At 36.8% G+C, this 19,440-nt stretch overlaps 1 protein-coding gene across 3 annotated transcripts in view; it reads left to right on the plus strand.

Moving 5' to 3' along the window:
- The window catches only part of dnah5 (dynein, axonemal, heavy chain 5), a 233,694-nt gene that overhangs the window by 175,396 nt on the left and 38,858 nt on the right, over positions 1-19,440 (plus strand). For all 3 annotated transcript variants that reach the window (XM_087286532.1, XM_087286533.1, XM_087286534.1), the window contains 5 exons: positions 483-638; positions 4,106-4,288; positions 12,117-12,360; positions 13,161-13,275; positions 15,896-16,086. In XM_087286532.1, the coding sequence (XP_087142658.1) occupies positions 483-638; positions 4,106-4,288; positions 12,117-12,360; positions 13,161-13,275; positions 15,896-16,086 (889 nt within the window). The remainder of the gene's footprint in view (positions 1-482; positions 639-4,105; positions 4,289-12,116; positions 12,361-13,160; positions 13,276-15,895; positions 16,087-19,440) is intronic.

The following is a 19,440-nucleotide window of genomic DNA, read 5'->3' on the forward strand; positions in this document are numbered from 1 at the left end:
CTCAGAATGTAAGCAGAATTTCCAACTAGCCTGTGTTGGAATAATAGAAGTATATGAGCAATTTTGGAATGCTGGTCTTACAAGAAAATACTCAAGAACAAAATGTGCTTTACATCTTAAAATCACAAGTAAAACATACTTTTTTACATATGAAAGGAGAAAAAAAGTGAACAGACATTCACTTTGTCGTGCTAAACTGACAATGGTAAGAGAAAATATGCTTTAGGTGGTAAGTAAACATGAAGTACCCTAAAACAAAATACCTTTTCAGGTGTAAAAAGTTGAACACTTATATTCTTGCAAGCCATGCTGAAATCTAATTGGCCATGCACAGCTTGCACTGATGCATGGTTTCTTTTTGAGAGGTCAGACACCCTTTCCAAGGTTTGACCTCATAACAATTCACCTCCTCCTTAGGTAATAGCTTTCCCCAGGAACAGAACTTGAGTTGGGTCTGTAATAAGGTCTTGCTGTTTCCACAGATCACCTCGCTGAATCACAAGTATTTCAGAAACCATCTAGAGGACAGTTTATCTCTGGGGCGTCCGCTACTGATTGAGGATGTTGGGGAGGAATTGGATCCAGCCTTGGACAATGTCTTGGAAAAGAACTTCATCAAGACTGGCTTCACTTATAAGGTATTGTTATAAAGAGCAATAAGCAAAAGAGGTCTGACATCACTGTGCTATATGTTTACAAATCTATGATAATGTCTATTTACAAATCTATGATAATGTTAAACCTTGCTGTTTGTATCTTATTAATTAATTTGAAGCATTAAAGAGGACATACTGTACAAAAATCACGTTTATAGGTGGTTTAAACACAGTTGTGTGTAGGGGTGTCACGATTTCGATTTTAATCGAAATCGATCGAAATTTATGCTCAATTTCGATTATCGAATCAAAAAATAGAATCGTCGATGCTGCCAAGCCCCCATGTCACGTCAGCTTGGCTTGCCAAGCGGGAAAAAAACAGGCTTGTTGAAGTGCTTGTTAAACTGCAGAAGCAGGAAACCCGTCGACAGAACTTAAACCCTCTCCTCTTTCTATGAAGTCGGCGGTGTTTAAGCATTTTGGATTTCCAGTGAGTTATGTTGACAATGTTCATGTTGTCGACAAAAAAACACCGTTTTGCAAGCTCTTCTATGTACGTATCACGTACGGTTCGTCCGATAGACAACACCGGCATCGCGATCCTCCGCAGAAAAAGTGATTGACAGGTGGTAATTATGTGTGTATCTTGCCTTTATTCATTTACTGTATGATTTGTTTATGGGTAAAACAAAGACCATGCAGTTCAGGTAGTTTAAACGGTAGTATACAAATAATTAATTGGTCATTAATTAATTTATTATTCATAATCGAAAATCGAATCGAATCGTGCCTTTAGAATCGAAAATGTAAGCGAATCGAGGATTTAGAGGATCGTGACACCCTTAGTTGTGTGGCAATAGTCTGTGAATATAATCAGCTTCTAGTGGTAAAAATGTATACATTTTATTTTTAACAATCACACTTCATAAAAACAGTCTGCAGAAACACTGTGATGGACATGTTGCCCTTGTATGTACGTGTCATCATAGAAGGAAAGCCCCTTTAATGACAATCTCTCTCTCATTAGCATAGGTAGTTAGTCTTGTTTTTGAATCTACCACTATGCTGACATTTAGGCATTTGTAGCTTGTCCTTTTTTGAAAAGAGGGCTGGGACCACCATCTCATTTGAATTTAAAGTGACAGTCACAAAAAAGGCACAATTAGAAGGGCTAAGTACAAAGGCTAAAAGGGGCAGTTTCAAAGAGTTATAAAACATTGTTTGTTTGGTATTTTGAGCTGAAACTTCAAATATAAACACAAGGAAAAACAGAGCTAAATATACTTGTCAAATACATTATTTAAATAAAAATATAATACAGCCTATATAGATTAAATGTCCTGCAAAATATTCACATATTCACCCAAGGGTTAAAAGGATCAATGCTTGAGCTTCACTTGGGTCACACTGGTAAACAGTTTGACTCGTAAATATACATGTGGGAAAAACCTATAGACTGTAAAAGATATGGATGTAGTATTCATCACTTCATCCATAGGTTTCTGAAGAATGCAAAAGAAGCTACCAGAAGGCATGGCCAACCGTCGCCATTTTGTTTGCACATCATCGCACCGACTAGGGGATACCAAACAAGGGCAAAGTAGCGGAGCTACAGAAGCCTGCTATCATTTTGCTTAAGCTGGCTTTTCTATCGAAAGAAACACTTAATGCTTCATTACATGTGACTCATTTGTGATCTGACCACTTGTGCTTGGTTTTACACTATTTTAATAAAGTGTTTAGACTTTTAAAAACATTCCTGTTATACTACATTGAGCCACTAAACACTGTTCTTCTCACTGTTTTCTACAGGACGAAAACATAAGTTACATCCAAATACTTAAAATATAGTCTGTGTTAATAAATGCAAGGCTATTTATGAAATCCAGGCATAACACTGCATTGCAACATTTCAGATGACTGTTCTAGAGCCTACAGCTTATCAATCTGTCAGATTCTGGAGTGCATTACAAGTCTAAGGAAAATAGGAATGATAAATGATCTTAAATAAAACTAATACATTTATAGAGATGGTATATAAGTATATAATTTCACTCACCTGGAAAATGGAGGCCATGTGAATGGTTTGTGAGCAAAATTCAGTGCACACAGCATCCCATATAATCGGATAATTGTAAAAAAGCTTTTAGTCTTATCTATATACTAATTCTTAAATACTTTAGCTCATCCATGAACATGATTTCTGCAGGAGTCCTAAAAGATTTAATAAAGACCACAATTCTCATCATTTCACACTCATTAAACCTTTGCTTTTTTTGTTTTGAATATGTGCTCTCCAGTGGTAAAAATGACATACTGTACCTTTAAGCTAAGATTAATATAAGAAACTTAACAGAACATGAAAGTATCGATGCTATACTGTTTTCTAACTTCTGTTATATTATCTGTGGTGACACCAGCTATTTTAACAGCTTACTACTTGATTGTGAGAGACAGTCATAATCTTGCGGCCATCTTTCGTTAATTTCATTATCAATTATCCAGGCCAAAATAAAATGTGATGCTGCTTCACAATCACCTACAGCAGCTGTTTCACACATCCAAAAAAGAAGTGGAAATAGCAAGCTGAGGAAATAGCTCTGACAGCTTTAACCAGTCAGCACTATTAATACAAAGGTGCAAACACCTGATCACACATTATTTATAGCACAGACCAAACGGGAGACGCTGGATGTGCTTTATTGTTGTCAAACCACTGCATAATCACATCACAGCTGTCTGCATTTAATGTCTGCTAATTGCCACAGAAATAAAATGAGCTACTCCCTGCTGAGATAATAGGCATATCATTTTTAAACATCTTCACCAACACTATTTTATGCTAGAAAGGTCATCGACATTTCTAATGTTTCAGACTTTTATATTGTTGAAAGGTCATGTAACTTATTCAAATCAAGTCTATCTTATCTTTTTTACTTATATGGACTGTTTTAACACTTTTAAAAACCGCAGAAGTCATCATAGTTGGGTACACTTAGAGTACAGTGAATGGGAGAGGACCAGAAATAATTTGTTTGTGTTTCAGCTTGCTCAAATAATAAAAGAAAAACTCCTCAAAAGTGTTGTCACAACTTTCAAATAAAGAAATCAAGTTGTGTAAGACAAATAATGGCATTCAGAAGAGAAAACAATGCCAAATTCATTGGAAACACCTCGCATATGAATGTTTTTGTAGTTTGAACTGTATCTTTATAAATGTGCATAATTTTTTTTTTTAATCAAAATATTAAAAACGTTAGATGATTTAATTAACTGATGACCTTTAAACATGTCATCACTGTTGTGTGAAAGGTTGCTAAGGCATGGAAATCTGTGAACAGAAAGCAAGGAAGTGGGTGTGACTAGGAAAAGCTGAGGAGAAAGAAGGAAGCAAGCAAATGTCATACATTTAAGACTTGTTTTGAGTTATGGAGCTCTGTTTTCATGTTGATGTCAAAGCTGTTGCCCTGGATGTGTGATTTTAATCTGTGACTCATTCATGTCATTAGGTGAAAATCGGGGATAAAGAAGTGGACGTAATGAAGGGCTTCCGTCTCTATGTGACCACTAAGCTGCCCAACCCTGCTTACACTCCTGAGATCAGTGCACGGACATCCATTATTGACTTTACAGTGACGATGAGGGGCCTGGAAGATCAGCTTCTGGGCAGAGTTATTCTCACTGAGAAACAGGTACATGCTCTTTAAAAGTGGTGGAGGAATTGATGAATGATCAATATCTGGATTGGAACGCACTGTTATATGAGCAATATCACATGTGTAGCAGTGGGATGTGGCTGTATATCGGCACTGGTGGGAGGAGTACGTTGGTACAAGGCCACAGGCTGAGTACCTTAGGCACCGTTTACACTGCCAGTTAAATGTGACCCAATTTCGATTTTTTGCTCATGTGACACAGATCAGATCTGTTCTATGACTGTGTAAACATGAAAAAAATCTGATTGGTTTCAGGCCTCCTTCATATGTGGAAATAAATCAGATATAATCAGATATGTGACAATGCGACTATCATGAACACAGGCAGATCATTTATAGAATATTTATAGAATAAAATAGAATTATTGAGGCATTCTGTTTTGTACATCATTAAACTTGCAACAATGTGGTACTTCTCCGTGGTTTAATGACGTAGAAGGAAGAGTGTGTTTGGAGACATCGACACGGTAAACAACAACAGCAGAGGAACATGGGCAAACTTTGACAGCATATTAAATGTTGGTTTGCTCATCCTAAAATTTCGGACCCACCACTTCTCATTAAATACTCCCAAAAAAATCATCGAAATGGTGGAGGACAACATATATAAACCATATGGCAAAGCTGCAAAGATGGCCCTTTCCCTCCTCCTCAACCTCAAAATCATTTTAAAGTTGGGCAAACTTCGCAAAAAAGCTTTGCTAAAAGCAAAACGATTTCTTTCATTGTGGCTAGCGTGGCTCAAATGCTAGAACCCGCCTTTATGCATGTGCAACGTCGTAAATTGTATGGCAAGTGTAAACACATGAATCGGACATGGTTCACAGTTAAATGAATGTGTAAACAGACAGAAAAAAAACAGATATAGGCAACAGATTGGAATTGGGCATCAAAACCTGACAGTGTAAAGGTGACCTTAGTGTCCCACAAGTGACGATATACCGCTATATCGCACTGCTACGAGTGTGATATTGTGTTTATACAAGAGGTTGATGGTATAATCGTGTGCATAAAAAAAGAAAATCAAACACAGAGAGTTAAAAAACCCTTTTGTATAAGGAACTACTTTCTTCCGCTGTCCATACACATCTAGAGCTGCTTCATCTAGAGCTACTTCACAAACATCACTTTAGAAATAGTATTTGAATGATTCTCCTGTATTATGTAAGGTTTTGTAGACAAAACAGATGATTTTGCTGAATTTTGGAATTATAAGGCTGAACTGCATGAAATGCCTTCAGTCTACATAGATCTTCCAGTATTTCTCAGTAAAAAGTTACCACCAAAGCAAAGCAATCGCTGCAAAATTACTATGGCATAAATACATTCATTCATTTTCTTATCGGCTTAGTCCCTTTATTAATCCAGGGTCACCACAGCTGAATGAACCGCCAACTTACCCAGCATGTTTTTACGAAGCAGATGCCCTTCCAGCCACAACCCATCTCTGGGAAACCTCCACACACACACATACACACACACTCAAACACTATGGACAATTTAGAAATTAAAAATGAAATTTATTTATTGATCAATAACATTTAGCATACAACAATATAAATACCAGTAATCAGACAAAAGAATGACAACCGAGTTTTCATTCAGCATTAAGCTAAACTTATCATTGCATTCAAATCTGTTTGCTCTGGAGTAAATAACCGATGACTTTGACCAAAATATTGCCTGCCTTACAGCAGACTACAATAAAGACACCCACCATACTTTTATTTAGTAACCGTCAGAGGAGTGCTCACAATGTGCAATGTCAATATTATCAATAAGCTGTGTAGTTGCAATCTAGACAACTACATTTTCGACTAAAAGAGCCTCAAAACTACATTATGTTGTCCAACAGCTGCAATATTTATCAAACTGTGTAGAGATTTGTTTAGCCTTCTTGATGTTGCTGGTGTGGGTGGAGTACACAGGGGTGAAGAGGCTGTTGCAGTGCTGATATTACTTTAATTTCTCACGGCTATCAGCCAATAAGATTCAAAAACCAGACAGAACTGTTCTATAACAATCTATATAGGATGGCCTTTGAATATTAAAAGGATAGTTCACTTAAAATTAAAATTCTGTCATTATTTCCTCCCACTTAACCAAACCAGTTAGAGTTTATTGGGGGATGTTCTGTTTAACACAAAAGAAGAAACCGGTAACCACTGACATCTCAAGTAAGAAAAGAAAATTTGTAAGAAGTGGTTACCTAAATATGTAAAAATGTAAGTCAGTGGTTACATGTATGAAAGATTCTTCAATATATCAACAGAACAATAAAAACTTGTTTGGACCAAGTCAAGGGTGAGTAAATCATGACAGATTTTTCATTATTGTGTATTACAAAAACACAGTGGTGTGTGCTTTTAGCTTAAGCCATAAATAAATCCCAGAAACATGTTTCTGTTGCAGAGCAAACACAAGGGAGTAGCGCTTCTAGTATTCTTGGATCACTGGACAAAGAGTGTGAATTGCAAATCTTTGTACTACAGTATTGGAGACTTAAGGGTTTTATCTTGTTTTTTCTTTTTTCTTAGCACTGCAATATATATATATATATATATATATATATATATATATATATATATATATATATATATATATATATATATATATATATATATATCCTGATAATATTGATTGATTCTTTATCATTGAATCAATTACATCATTGCTGGTTTTAGGCCGGCATGGTGGCTCAATGGTTAGCACTGTCGCCTCACGGCAATAAGGTCGTTGGTGATGTTTAAAGTCTCATTTTCTTGGTTCAAACAAAAATCTGGATGATCTATACACTTTTACATTTTGATATCAGATGTCTTACCTTCAATGCAGACAACAGAAAACAGCTGTAGTCACAGTCTAGCCATATCTGTAGTGAATATACAGCTGACAGGGTGAGTTCTCTATGGCGAGTTCTGTGTAGGCAAAAGTAACGTTATACTGTCTGGACTGAAACCGAACACTGCGTGACTTGTGAAAAGGGTCGTAGTGTATGAGTGTGTATGGGTGTATCCCAGTACTGGTTTGTTGCTGGAAGGGCATGTGTAAAGCATATGCTGGAATAGTTGTTGGTTCATTCCGCTGTGACGCTCTCTGAAATAGAGACTAAGCCGAAGGAAATTGGGTGAATGAATGAAACTTATTTGAAACTGCATATACACTTTTACTTTTTATTCGAAAGAAATGGAACAAGTCTTGTCATCAAAATATTGCTAATATTGTGAGTACCGGTGTTTAACATGGAAAATAAATTGGAGTAAAGTGAATGTTAATCTGAATCAAAGCAATAGTATCTTCCTACACATTGTTATGGAGAATCGCCGTCACGTGTGCTCATTTCGGCCTAGCACAGTCAGGTTGACTTTGATAGCTCTTGCAGATTTCCAGGTAGAGAAAATTAAAGTAGTATTCAGAACACATTCACTGCTGGACATTGATTTGCCAAGCAGGAATAAGGGCCTGAAACCTGCGTCACTTTTTACTCTCAGCCTAATAAGAGTGCAGATCCCCATGCCAGCCAGCACTGCGTCATTCTGAATTATAACAGCTTTCTGGCCTGGCCTCGGTCTAGTTAGTCATCTCTGCATGATGGAAAACTGCATTTTAGATTTTTAAAATTGATAAGGGCCTTTGTAAAGTGAACATAAAAAGCTGTGACTGCTTGGATTGTGAAACTACTTGATTAAATAATATACCATTAACTGATCTAAAGCTATATAATTTACTAAAAAGCTTTTCCGCGTAAGTACTGTACCTCACACAGTGAACCCTTCTCAATAGAAAAGGAAGAAACAGGAAATTACTTGACACACTTGTACTGAACCGAACTGAATCATCATTGAACTAACTAGAACCAGCATCTGGTGAAAGTGAATGTGGCTAACGAACTGAAGTTGTTTCCCACTGGTAAATCTGATTTTCAATTGTTGCCTGTGTTCTTTGTAAAGCTACTTTGACCATGAACCAAGTGACCCCTTTAGATGTTGCTGGAGGGTTTGATTGTTTTTGAAATGTTAGAGTTCAAACAATTTCAGTTAAATAAGTATAAAAACACTTTATGAAAGTTTATTTATGGGGATACACCATGCGAAATATTTCTAACCGGTACCAAAAACTGGTATATAAATACTTTTTCATGCTCGTTTTTGATAACAATAATCAGTAAGTTCTTATTTTGATATTACAATGTTCTTAATATCTGCAGTTTGTGCACCCAGGAGAATAAAAACATCTGAACTGATATTTTTGCTAAACTTTACATGGTTCTCACACTTCTTGAAAGTGCTTAAAGACAAACATAAGTACTTAAAAATGTCCAAATTACTTTTAAAATAAATTTTGTTTAACCTGGGATTCCTAGGACCTAGGATTCAGGAGTAACAATGTGATTTTTGTCCAGAGCGTGGTACACTGGACCAGCTCTATACCCTCACCAGGGTGCTCGAGGGTTCATGGGAGTATGCCTAACCAGTCCACTTGTGTTTTGTGGACTTGGAGAAGGCATTCAACCGTGTCCCTCATGGCATTGTGTGAAGGGTACTCTGGGAGTATAGGGTCAGAGGCGCTCTGTTAAGGGCTGTAATAACAAAGTAGGAGTTTGGTTTGCATTGCTGGCAATAAGTCAAACTTGTTTCCAGTGCATGTTGGACTCTGGCAGGACTGCCTTTTGTCACCAATTCTGTTCATAATTTTTATGGACAGATTTTCAAAGCACAGCCTTGGTCTGGAAGGGGTCCAGTTTGGCGGCCACATGATTTCATCTCTTTTATTCACAGACAATGTTATTTTAATGGCTTCATCGAGCATAGACCTTCAGCATGCATTGGGGTGGTTTGCTGCCGAGTGTGACGTGGCTTGAATGAGAATTAGCATCTCCAAGTCTGAGGCCATGGTGCTTCGCCAGAAAAAAGGAAATTTGCCATCTCCAGTTTGGAGGAATGTCCTTACCCCAGGTGGAGGAGTATCTTGGGGTTTTGGTCACGAGTAAGGGAAGGATGGTACAAGACATTGACAGGCGGATTGATGCACCGGCAGCAGTAATGCGGTCAATGTACCGGTTTGTTATGGTAAAGAAGGAGCTGAGCCGAAAGGCAATGCTCTCAATTTACCGGTCAATCTACGTTCTTACTCTTACCTGTGGTTATGAGCTTTGGGTTATGAGCGAATACAGTTTCCTTTGCAGGGTGGCAGGCCGCACCCTTATAGATAGGGTGAAGAGCTCTCTCCCCCGGGATAGAACAGTACAACTGCTGCTCCTTATCATCGAGAGAAGTCAGCTGAGGTGGCTCGGGCATCTGTTTCGGCTGACTCCTGGACGCCTACCTACCCTTGTTGCCCTCAATCTTTGCATGATGTAGCCATACTTTTGATCGCTTAAACATCGTTTGCGTTAAATTTATGCTATGCTTTAAAAGTTCAATATATGCATTACAGCCTCACATTTGACAAGCTTGGGGCGAGTGGGCGTACCGCTGTAAACTTGATTTTCAAGGCAGCCTCGCCGCAGCCAATCACCTGCATTTGATTCGGGCACGTTAAGGATTTTCTAGCTAACTGACGTTGACAAGATTATACCCTTGGGTATCGAAATTTAGTACCGAACGAAAATGATTTTTTGGATACTCGATAGTATCGAGTCAGTGCTTAAAAAGTATCGAACTCGATACCCAGCCCTACTTTGGGGTGCAACGTCAATATGCCGTCATGTTGACGTCTTGTTCCTGCAGGGTAGTAAGCATTTCTAGCATATGTTTTTGCACTTAGATAATTATTAATGGCATGTAGCTAATTGTTATTAACATTTAGCTAATCGTTACTTTCTTAAGCCAACATAGTAATGCACATTTTATCAATATTTCAGAAACTGCATTTGAATACCACCAGTATTCAATTCGACTAATTTTATTAAAGTTTACATTTCATAAAAAAAAAATTACTGGCATTTTTAATTTAAACATTAAGTGTCAGGAAACTATTAAGTACAGTAGGACTTTCGTGGCATTACATATGCTGGGGTATGAATTACAAAGGTGCTTGATTTAAATTCAGTGCTGCTTTTAAAAAGTCCTTGAATCTGCAGTTCATGAAAGCGTGGGAACCCTGACTATAGTAAACATCAGTCTTCACTATTCAACAGATATTTTAAAGATTTTTGTACTGCTTTATTATTTCATAAAAAGCCCAACCAAGGACTAAGACTGCAAATTAGAACACTCACATAAAACATCATATAACGTATAGCATATTCACATACTTTTCAAATACTTTAAAAATCTTTTGACATTTACCATCCTTGAAAAGATATTCAATTCAAATTTAATTTCAATTTAAAGCACTTTAAAACAACACAGTTGACCAAAGTGCTGACGACAACGAGTAAAACAAATTTTAAAATACAAATAAATAAACATAAAATGTCAACATCTCACACTGTGCTAAAAGCCAAATTGAACAAATGAGTTTTAAGAAGAGATTCAAAAACAGTAACGGAAGAGGCTTGTCTAATATACAACGGCAACTCATTCCACAATTTTGGTGCAACCACAGCAAAAGCCTGATCCCCTCTGAGCTTTCGACTGGTCCTGGGCACACCCAGGAGAAGCTGGTCGGCTGGTGAAGCTGGTGAACAAGAAGGTGTGTAAGGACAGAGAAGCTCAGAGGTAAAGGGGTGCAGTACCATTTAGACACTCAAAAACAAATAAAAGTAACTTAAAAGGGATCCTGAAATGCACCGGCAGCAATTAAAGAGAATATAACCAAGAGAATAAATGAAAAACATGTATCCTGAAAAATTAACGGCATCCTCAAAATTATATATGGCATTATTGATATTTTTCAGAAATCTAGTTTAACATTATTATTATAATAAAAACATGTGGGCGATGCGGTGCCGCAGTGGGTAGCATGTTTACCTCACAGCAAGAAGATCGCTGGTTTGAGCCTCGGCTGGGTCAGTTGGCATTTCTCTGTGTGGAGTTTGCATGTTCTCCCCTTGTTCGCGTGGGTTTTCTTCGGGTGCTCCAGTTTCCCCCACAAGTCCAAAGACATGCACTATAGGTAAATTGGGTATGCTAAAATTGACCATTGTGAATGAGTGTGTATGGATGTTTCCCAGTGATGGGTTGCAGCTGGTAGGGCATCCGCTGTGTAAAACATGTGCTGGATAAGTTGGTGGTTCATTCCCCTGTGACGACCCCAGATCAATAATGAAGGGACTAAGCCGAAAATTAATGAATTAATTATTGAATAAAAACATGTAAAGTTATTTGGCTGCATGGTGGCTAAGTGGTTAGCACAGTTTTCCTCATGGTAAGAAGTTTCAAGGTCTGGCCTTAGCCAGTTAGCATTTCTGTCTGGAGTTTGCATGTTCTCCCCATGTTTGGTGGGTTTCTTCCTGTCACTCTGGTTTCCCCCACAGTCCAAAGACATGCAGCTAGAAGGGCATCCACTGTGTAAAATATAAGCTGGAATAGTCGGTGGTTCATTCCTTTGTGGCGACCCCTGATATATACAGTAAAGGACAAAGTCAAAAGAAAATAAATGAATGAATGAATGAATCAGGAGGCCTTTCTGTGTGGATATTTATGTTCTCCCTGTGTTTGCATGACTTCTATTGTGTAAAACAATTGCCATGGGAATTGGCGGTTCACTTTGCTGTGGTGACCCCAGATAAAGAAAAAATTAACAGATAAAACAATAAAAGTATAAAATATGCTTTATTCATTTAATATATCTTTAATATTGTTATTGACCGTGTTGTTTATGTGGTGATAAATGACAGTCATATGCTTTGGATTGTCAGGAACTGGAAAAGGAGCGGACTGACTTGCTAGAGGATGTAACTGCTAATAAGCGTAAGATGAAGGAACTGGAGGATAATCTACTTTTTCGGCTGACCAGCACGCAGGGCTCCCTGGTGGATGACGAAAGTCTCATCACAGTTCTGGGAAATACCAAACGCACTGCGGAGGAGGTCACACAGAAACTTCAAATCGCTGCCGAGACTGAGATCCAGATCAATGCAGCTCGAGAGGAATACAGGCCCGGTAGATTGACTCTCCTTTAAGGCTTTTTTCAAAGATGCATGCCAAAACATTGTACACCTCCTGAGATAGTTCACCCAAAAATTAACATTCTGTCATCATTTACTCACCCTATACTTGTTTCAAACCTTTATGAGTTTCTTTCTTCTGTTGAATACACGATGTACTATTCTGAAGAAAAATGAAAACCTGTAACAACAGACCTCCATAGTGGGAAGAACATATATTATGTAAGTCAAAGGTTGTAGGTTTTGTGTGGAACAGAAGAAAGAAACTCATAAAAGACTGAAACAAATGTGAGTAAATGATGATTATTGAGTGAACTAGTTCTTTAGTTTGTTGTTTGATTTGACAATGTATTTGATATTTTATTCTTTTTATTATTTTATTTATTTTATTTATTTTATTTATTTTATTTATTTTATTTATTTTATTTTATTTCATTTCATTTTATTTATTTTATTTATTTTTATAATTTTTTATTTTATTTTATTTTATTTTATTTTATTTTATTTTATTTTATTTTATAGTGACTGTCATTCATGTCCAATCAGAATCAAGTATTTTCAGACAGCTATGCAGTAATGGCTCTTTATGTGCACATGGCAGTGTGTGCACATGTAAAATCCCAAAATGGCTGAGAAACATGCAGTTTGAAACATATTATACCCAGATGTACAGTAGTGCAAAAATAGAGACTACTTTAATGACACAGTGATCACATTTAGATGAATCTGAGATCTCAAAGCAGTTAATACCAGATGTAAACATAGTCTTGAATCACCTTCCTTTTTGTTTTCTAGTTGCCACAAGAGGAAGCATATTATACTTTCTGATCACCGAGATGAGCATGGTGAACGTGATGTACCAAACCTCTCTACGGCAGTTCTTGGGCTTGTTTGATTTGTCCTTGACCAAGTAAATCTTTCAATTAATCAATTTATAACTCATTTGCATTTGTACAACTTATGGAAATATACAGTATACTTTCTTTTATCAGAGATTTAAAAAATAAATAAATAAAAATTGCATGCTTATTGAACTTCATCAACACTGAGGGCAAAATCTAAACCTAAGATACAGCATTGATAAGTTTGTTTGTGGGTTCTATGTTGGTTCTGTTTAAATCCTGTTTAGATTCTATATGATAATCTTATGGGAAAATTCTGATAGGGCCAATGTAGAAAACATGGACAAACCAATTTTAAGTTGAGGTAAATTTAAAGTTAAAGTAATATATTGCTTTCATTGACCCTGCCATCAATATCGGTTGGTAAATGCTAAAATACACATTTGGATTAGTGGTGAAACAGTTTTTGTCGGCTTGGTTTGTATCATGGTTTTGTGGACAAGGTTTTTGGTTTGATTTGGTTTACATTGTAACACTCCTGAAATCGAGACTGAGAAGAAGGGAAATAAATGAATGCATGAATGACATTATGTTACATGCATTTAGCCTGGACCGCTGGAATCTTTAAACTGATATAACCTGAAGCATGCTTGAGATGCTGTGAATTCTGGAGAAATTAACAAAGTTAAACCGTGATGAGACAGAATAGACTGTGGTGGGCCATGATCATAGTGACACACCAACAAACTGCTTTAAGCTGCTGAAAACCACCTGCGCTGAGTGAGGAGGCACAGCGAGAGAAAGAGAAAGAGAGAGAACTGCAGCCGCCCAGCAGGCACACGACATCATAAGATGTTACTTTTAGAATAGATTTAGGTTGTGATGTCAGGCAACCAAAATTCAATTTCTAGTCAGCGTTTAAGGACAGTGTTTTTTTTCCAATAATGAAGTCAAATGATCCTTGATATTTGGTTAATTGTAGGTTGTGTTGGAAAGTGACGAAAACCCCACGTCAAGCCAACATCTTGAATCATTATGTTAACATCAAATACTGACATTTATTTTTCAGGTATGTCAACCAAAATCTAATGTCTGATAGACATCTTACAGTAATGGTAACATCCACACAACATCGAACTGTAACATCATCAGATATTGATATTTGGTTGATTGTAGGTTATGTTGGAAAGTGATGAAAATCCCACATTTAGCCAACATCTTAAACCAACATCATATTGATGTCAAATACTGACATTTATCATTAGGTATGGCCACCAAAATCCAACGTCTAATAGACGTCATAGTGGTAAAATCCACACAACATCAAGCTGTAACATCGTTAGAAGTTGATATTTGGTTGAATGTAGGTTGTGTAGAAAGTGATGAAAATCCCATGGTCAGCCAACATCTTAAACCAACGTCATATTGATGTCAAATATTGATATTTATTCATCAGATGTGGCAACCAAAATCCAATGTCGGATAGACATCATAATGGTAACATCCACACAACATCAAGCTGTAACATTATTAGACGTTGATTGTAGGTTGTGTTGGAAAGTGACGAAAATCCCATGTCAAGCCAACATTTTAAACCAACATAATATTGACGTCAAATACTGAAATTTACTCATCAAGTATGGCAACCAAAATCCAACGTCTGATAGGCATCATAATGGTAACATCCACACAGCATCAAGCTGTAACATCATTAGACGTTGATATTTGGTTGATTGTAGGTTGGGTTAGAAAGTGACGAAAATCCCACGTCAAGCCGACATCTTAAACCAACGCCATATTGACGTCAAAAACTGACATTTATTCCCTCAGGTATGGTAACCAAAATCCAACGTCTGATAGACATCATAATTGTAACATCCACACAACATCAAGCTCTAACCTCAGTAGACATGGCTCTTTAGTTAATTGTAGGTTGGGTTGGAAAGTGACGAAAATATCACATCAAGCCAACATCTTAAACCAACGCCATATTAACGTCAAATACTGACGTTTATTCATTAGGTATGGCAACCAAAATCCAACTTCTGATAGACGTCATAATGGTAACATCCACACAACATCGAGCTCTAACATCATTAGATGTTGATATTTGGTTGATTTTGGGTTGGAGGTTGGACATCAATGCCTGCCTGACATTTGGTTCTGACGTCAACCCAATTTTCATTTACAAATAAATGGCAAGATCCCCATATTGTTGGGGTAAAACGTCAATCTGACCTCATGTTGATGTCTTGTGCCTGCTGTGTGGCAGGTATCCATACCGAAGGATCACGTAGTCCACTCTCATATCAAAACACTGGCTTCCCTATCAAATGATTTAAAACTATTATTTTGGATTTGTTGGAGGTCAGTCCAGCCTCTCTCAATCCCAGAGACTCTGTGCTAGTTGTGGAAAAAACTAACTAATATGATTGGCATTGTAAATTAGAAAATTTGGTTCAACCGGCATACTAAGAGGTGCAAAGAAATTAAAATAAAAATAATAATAGTTTTAATTAAAAATACCAAAACGCGACAAGAACGTTTTTTGTGAAATGCCCCCTTCCAAATTCACATGATATTGATGTCATAAAATAATGTCTTTCCATGTGAGAGTGCAATAAGTAAGCTTCGAAATAAGTTCATTATCATCACACCCTAACCTAATGTCTTTTGCTTGTAAAATAGGTCCTCAAAGAGCCCGATTACAAGCAAGCGGATCGCCAACATCATTGAGTACATGACCTTTGAGGTGCACAAGTACGCAGCTCGGGGCTTGTATGAAGAGCACAAATTCCTGTTCACCCTGCTGCTCACTCTCAAGATCGACATGCAGAGCAACAGGGTCAAACACGAAGAGTTCCTGACCCTCATTAAAGGTCAGAAACCAGCCCAGGCTTTCTTCAGTCAGTCTCTCTACTTCCCTTTTCTTCTTTTTTCCCTTGCTCTAGGCTGGTGCAAGTCTTTTTCCTGCTCCTTCAGTCCTTGATTCAGTGAATAATCAATTCGTCTTTCAATACATTTGAAAAGTAATCATTTCCTGCCTACAAATCTTACATAGATATAAATTTAGACAGTTACTCACTTGTTATTGTTGTAAATACATTATAAATGAGGTACAGACGGATTTAAAGCAGGTTCAGACAGAGCTGAGCGGCAGAAAAGTATCAAGGTCAAGCTTTTAGCACTACATTATTAATGTGCTGTAAGTGAAGACGTGATGTGGCTTGTGATTGGGCTAAATGATTGCATTGTGTGTTGTTTACGTGCATGAATTGAGACATTTTATTATAGTATCCACATTTTAAGGAACGATTCATGTGTTGTGGATTCAGTATAATTTATGTACATGACATGCACTAACTAATTTCAAAAGTAAAGGCAAAACAAATACACACTGAGACCGGGATGACAATCACTTATAAATCACTCACTATAAAATATGGGCTATTCAATGAGTTTCATAGCAAGTCTGTTATTGTAAGCATTGTTATATATTTATATAGCATACATGAGCACACCCCATTTTGAAAATATTTTTATTCATTTTTCTGTGAAAATAGATCATATATTTTGGTGCATTTAAAAAAAAGATTTATAAAACATTTTAAAATTATTTTAGCCACCAAACATATTTAGAAAAAGAAAGATAAAATATTTAAATTCAAGCTAAATGTTGAAATTACAAACTACGAAACTAAGTGTTATATATATATATATATATATATATTTTTTTTTAGGTTTTTAATGATTTTTCATGATTTTTTTATTCAATATTTTTCTAACTTATTACAATATTTTTCCTAACATATAAGTTTATGTGAACAAATTTCTATTTGTATATTTGTTTTTAATATTTTCTGTTATAGTAATTATTTAATTTTATTTGTTAGGTTAGTTTGGTTTCAGATTTGGCTTTAGTACTGACTAATCTGATGTATATCCACAAATATATTATTGTAAAGCATCCTATAAAATTATATATATATATATATATATATATATATATATATATATATATATATATATATATATATATATATATATATATATATATATATATATATATATATATATATATATTCAGTATATACTATACAGGACTTAATTTGTGTAATTTGTGCCGGAACACCTCTGAAATCAGATCCGGCACTTCATTTTACCGATCCCCCTCCTCAACTGCCCTTCTCCCCTGTCCGCTGTTCACTTTCACTTTCTTCCCCGACAACCCCGCACTTTTCACTTTCGTTCTTCGTCCGCGACACCCCTCAGCTATCCAACGACCCAACTCCTCACTTGAGTACAGTGAACTCATTGTCATGTTCAAGAAACCAGTCTAAGATGATTCATGCTTAATGACATGACAGTAGATGGGTGAGTTTGGGTGAGTATTGTTGTCAGCAACAATACTCAGGTAGGCTGTGGCGTTGACATGATGCTCAATTGGAACTAATGGGCCCAATGTGTGCCAATATCCCCCGCACCATTACACCACCATAACACCACCAGCAGCAGCCTGAACTGTTGATATAAGGCAGTATGGATCCATGCTTTCATGTTGTTGATGTCAAATTCTGACCCTACCATCCGAATGTTGCAGCAAAAAGCGAGACTCATCAGACCAGGCAACGTTTTTCCAATCTTCTATAGTCCAATTTTGGTGAGCCTGTGTGAACTGTAGCCTCAGTTTTCTATTCTTAGCTGACAGGAGTGGCACCTGGTGTGGTCTTCTGTGGCTGTAGCCCATCTGCCTCAAGGTTCATGTGCATTCAGAGATGATCTTCTACGTACCTCGGTTGTAACGAGTGATTATTGAGTTACTGTTGCCTTTCTATCAGCTGGTACTAGTCTGGCCATTCTCCTCTGATCTCTGGCATCAACAAGGCATTTGCGTCTACAGAACTGCTCATTAGATATTTTCTCTTTTTCAGACCATTCTCTGTAAACCCTAGAGATGGTTATGTGTAAAAATGCCAGTAGATCAGCAGTTTCTAAAATACTCCAACCAGCCTGTCTGGCACCAACAACCATGTCACGTTTAAAGTCACTTAAATCACATCTCTTCCCAATTCTGATGCTCGGTTTGAACTGCAGCAGATTGTCTTGACCATGTCTACATGCCTAAATGCATTGAGTTGCTCACAAGCAATTGGCTGATTAGAAATTTTCTTTAACGAACAGTTAGACAGGTGTACCTAATAAAGTGGCCAGTGAGTGGTTATATATGCGTGTGTGTGTGTGTGTGTGTGTATGTATATATATATATATATATATATATATATATATATATATATATATATATATATATATATATATATATATATATATTAATGCTGTCTGATTTTTTTACTTTTTTTCTCATTTTATGGTGATGAATAGGTCCTTTCCACTGCATTTAAAGTGAAATCACTGAGTGTATGGGAGGGCTTGCTTTTCAAAATTATATTTGATGTTTTATTTGCTATTTTTTATGTGATTGGTACATGTTGTTTATAAGGAGTCCTTGGTGAGTGCAGATTGATGAACTACTGCAAGATTATCATGTTGCTTCATGTGCTTTCGTTTCGTAAAAGCATCAGACCCGAAATTTAATCACTGCGAGATCAGGTAGCCTTGCGGTCAGAGAAGTGGCCCATTACCAGAAGGTCGATTTGATTCCCTGTGCTGGCAGTGCACGTACAGCCAGTTAATACCATTTTGTTCATTAATGCACTCTTTTGTGAAAGCCAATTTCGCCCTCTCTTTGCTGCCCTATATTTTGTCTCAGTTTTTATATCGAAAAGGCTTGAGAGCAAGATGGGGAACCTTGATAACTTGTTTTGTTTTTTTGAATTATCTGTCTAAAACATTTACTTGATTTTATTGCTTTGTGATGCATCTCTGACCCTACTGCACATAAATTGTCATAAATTGCTGATTGCAGAGGAATTACATATTAAAAATTATCATAATATACCACAAACACAGTCAAAACCACTGAGAAACATCCTTCTATAGTAGCACTTTCTGTGCTGTTTCTGGATGATCTTGTTGTTCAATGCTTTAGACTCAAATAGAAATGGTGAAATTAACAGTGCACATTAAGGTCAAATAGGCGTCACAGTGGCACAGTGGGTAGCCCGATCACCTCACAGCAAGAAGGTCACTATTTCAAGCCTCAGCTAAGTCAGTTGGCATTTTCGTGGAGAGTTTGCATGTTCTTCACCGTGTTCACATAGGTTTTCTCTGGCTGC

The sequence above is a fragment of the Danio rerio genome, chromosome 16 (genome assembly GCF_052040795.2).
Source record: "Danio rerio strain M-AB ecotype USA chromosome 16, GRCz13ab, whole genome shotgun sequence".
Taxonomy (NCBI): Eukaryota; Metazoa; Chordata; class Actinopteri; order Cypriniformes; family Danionidae; genus Danio; species Danio rerio.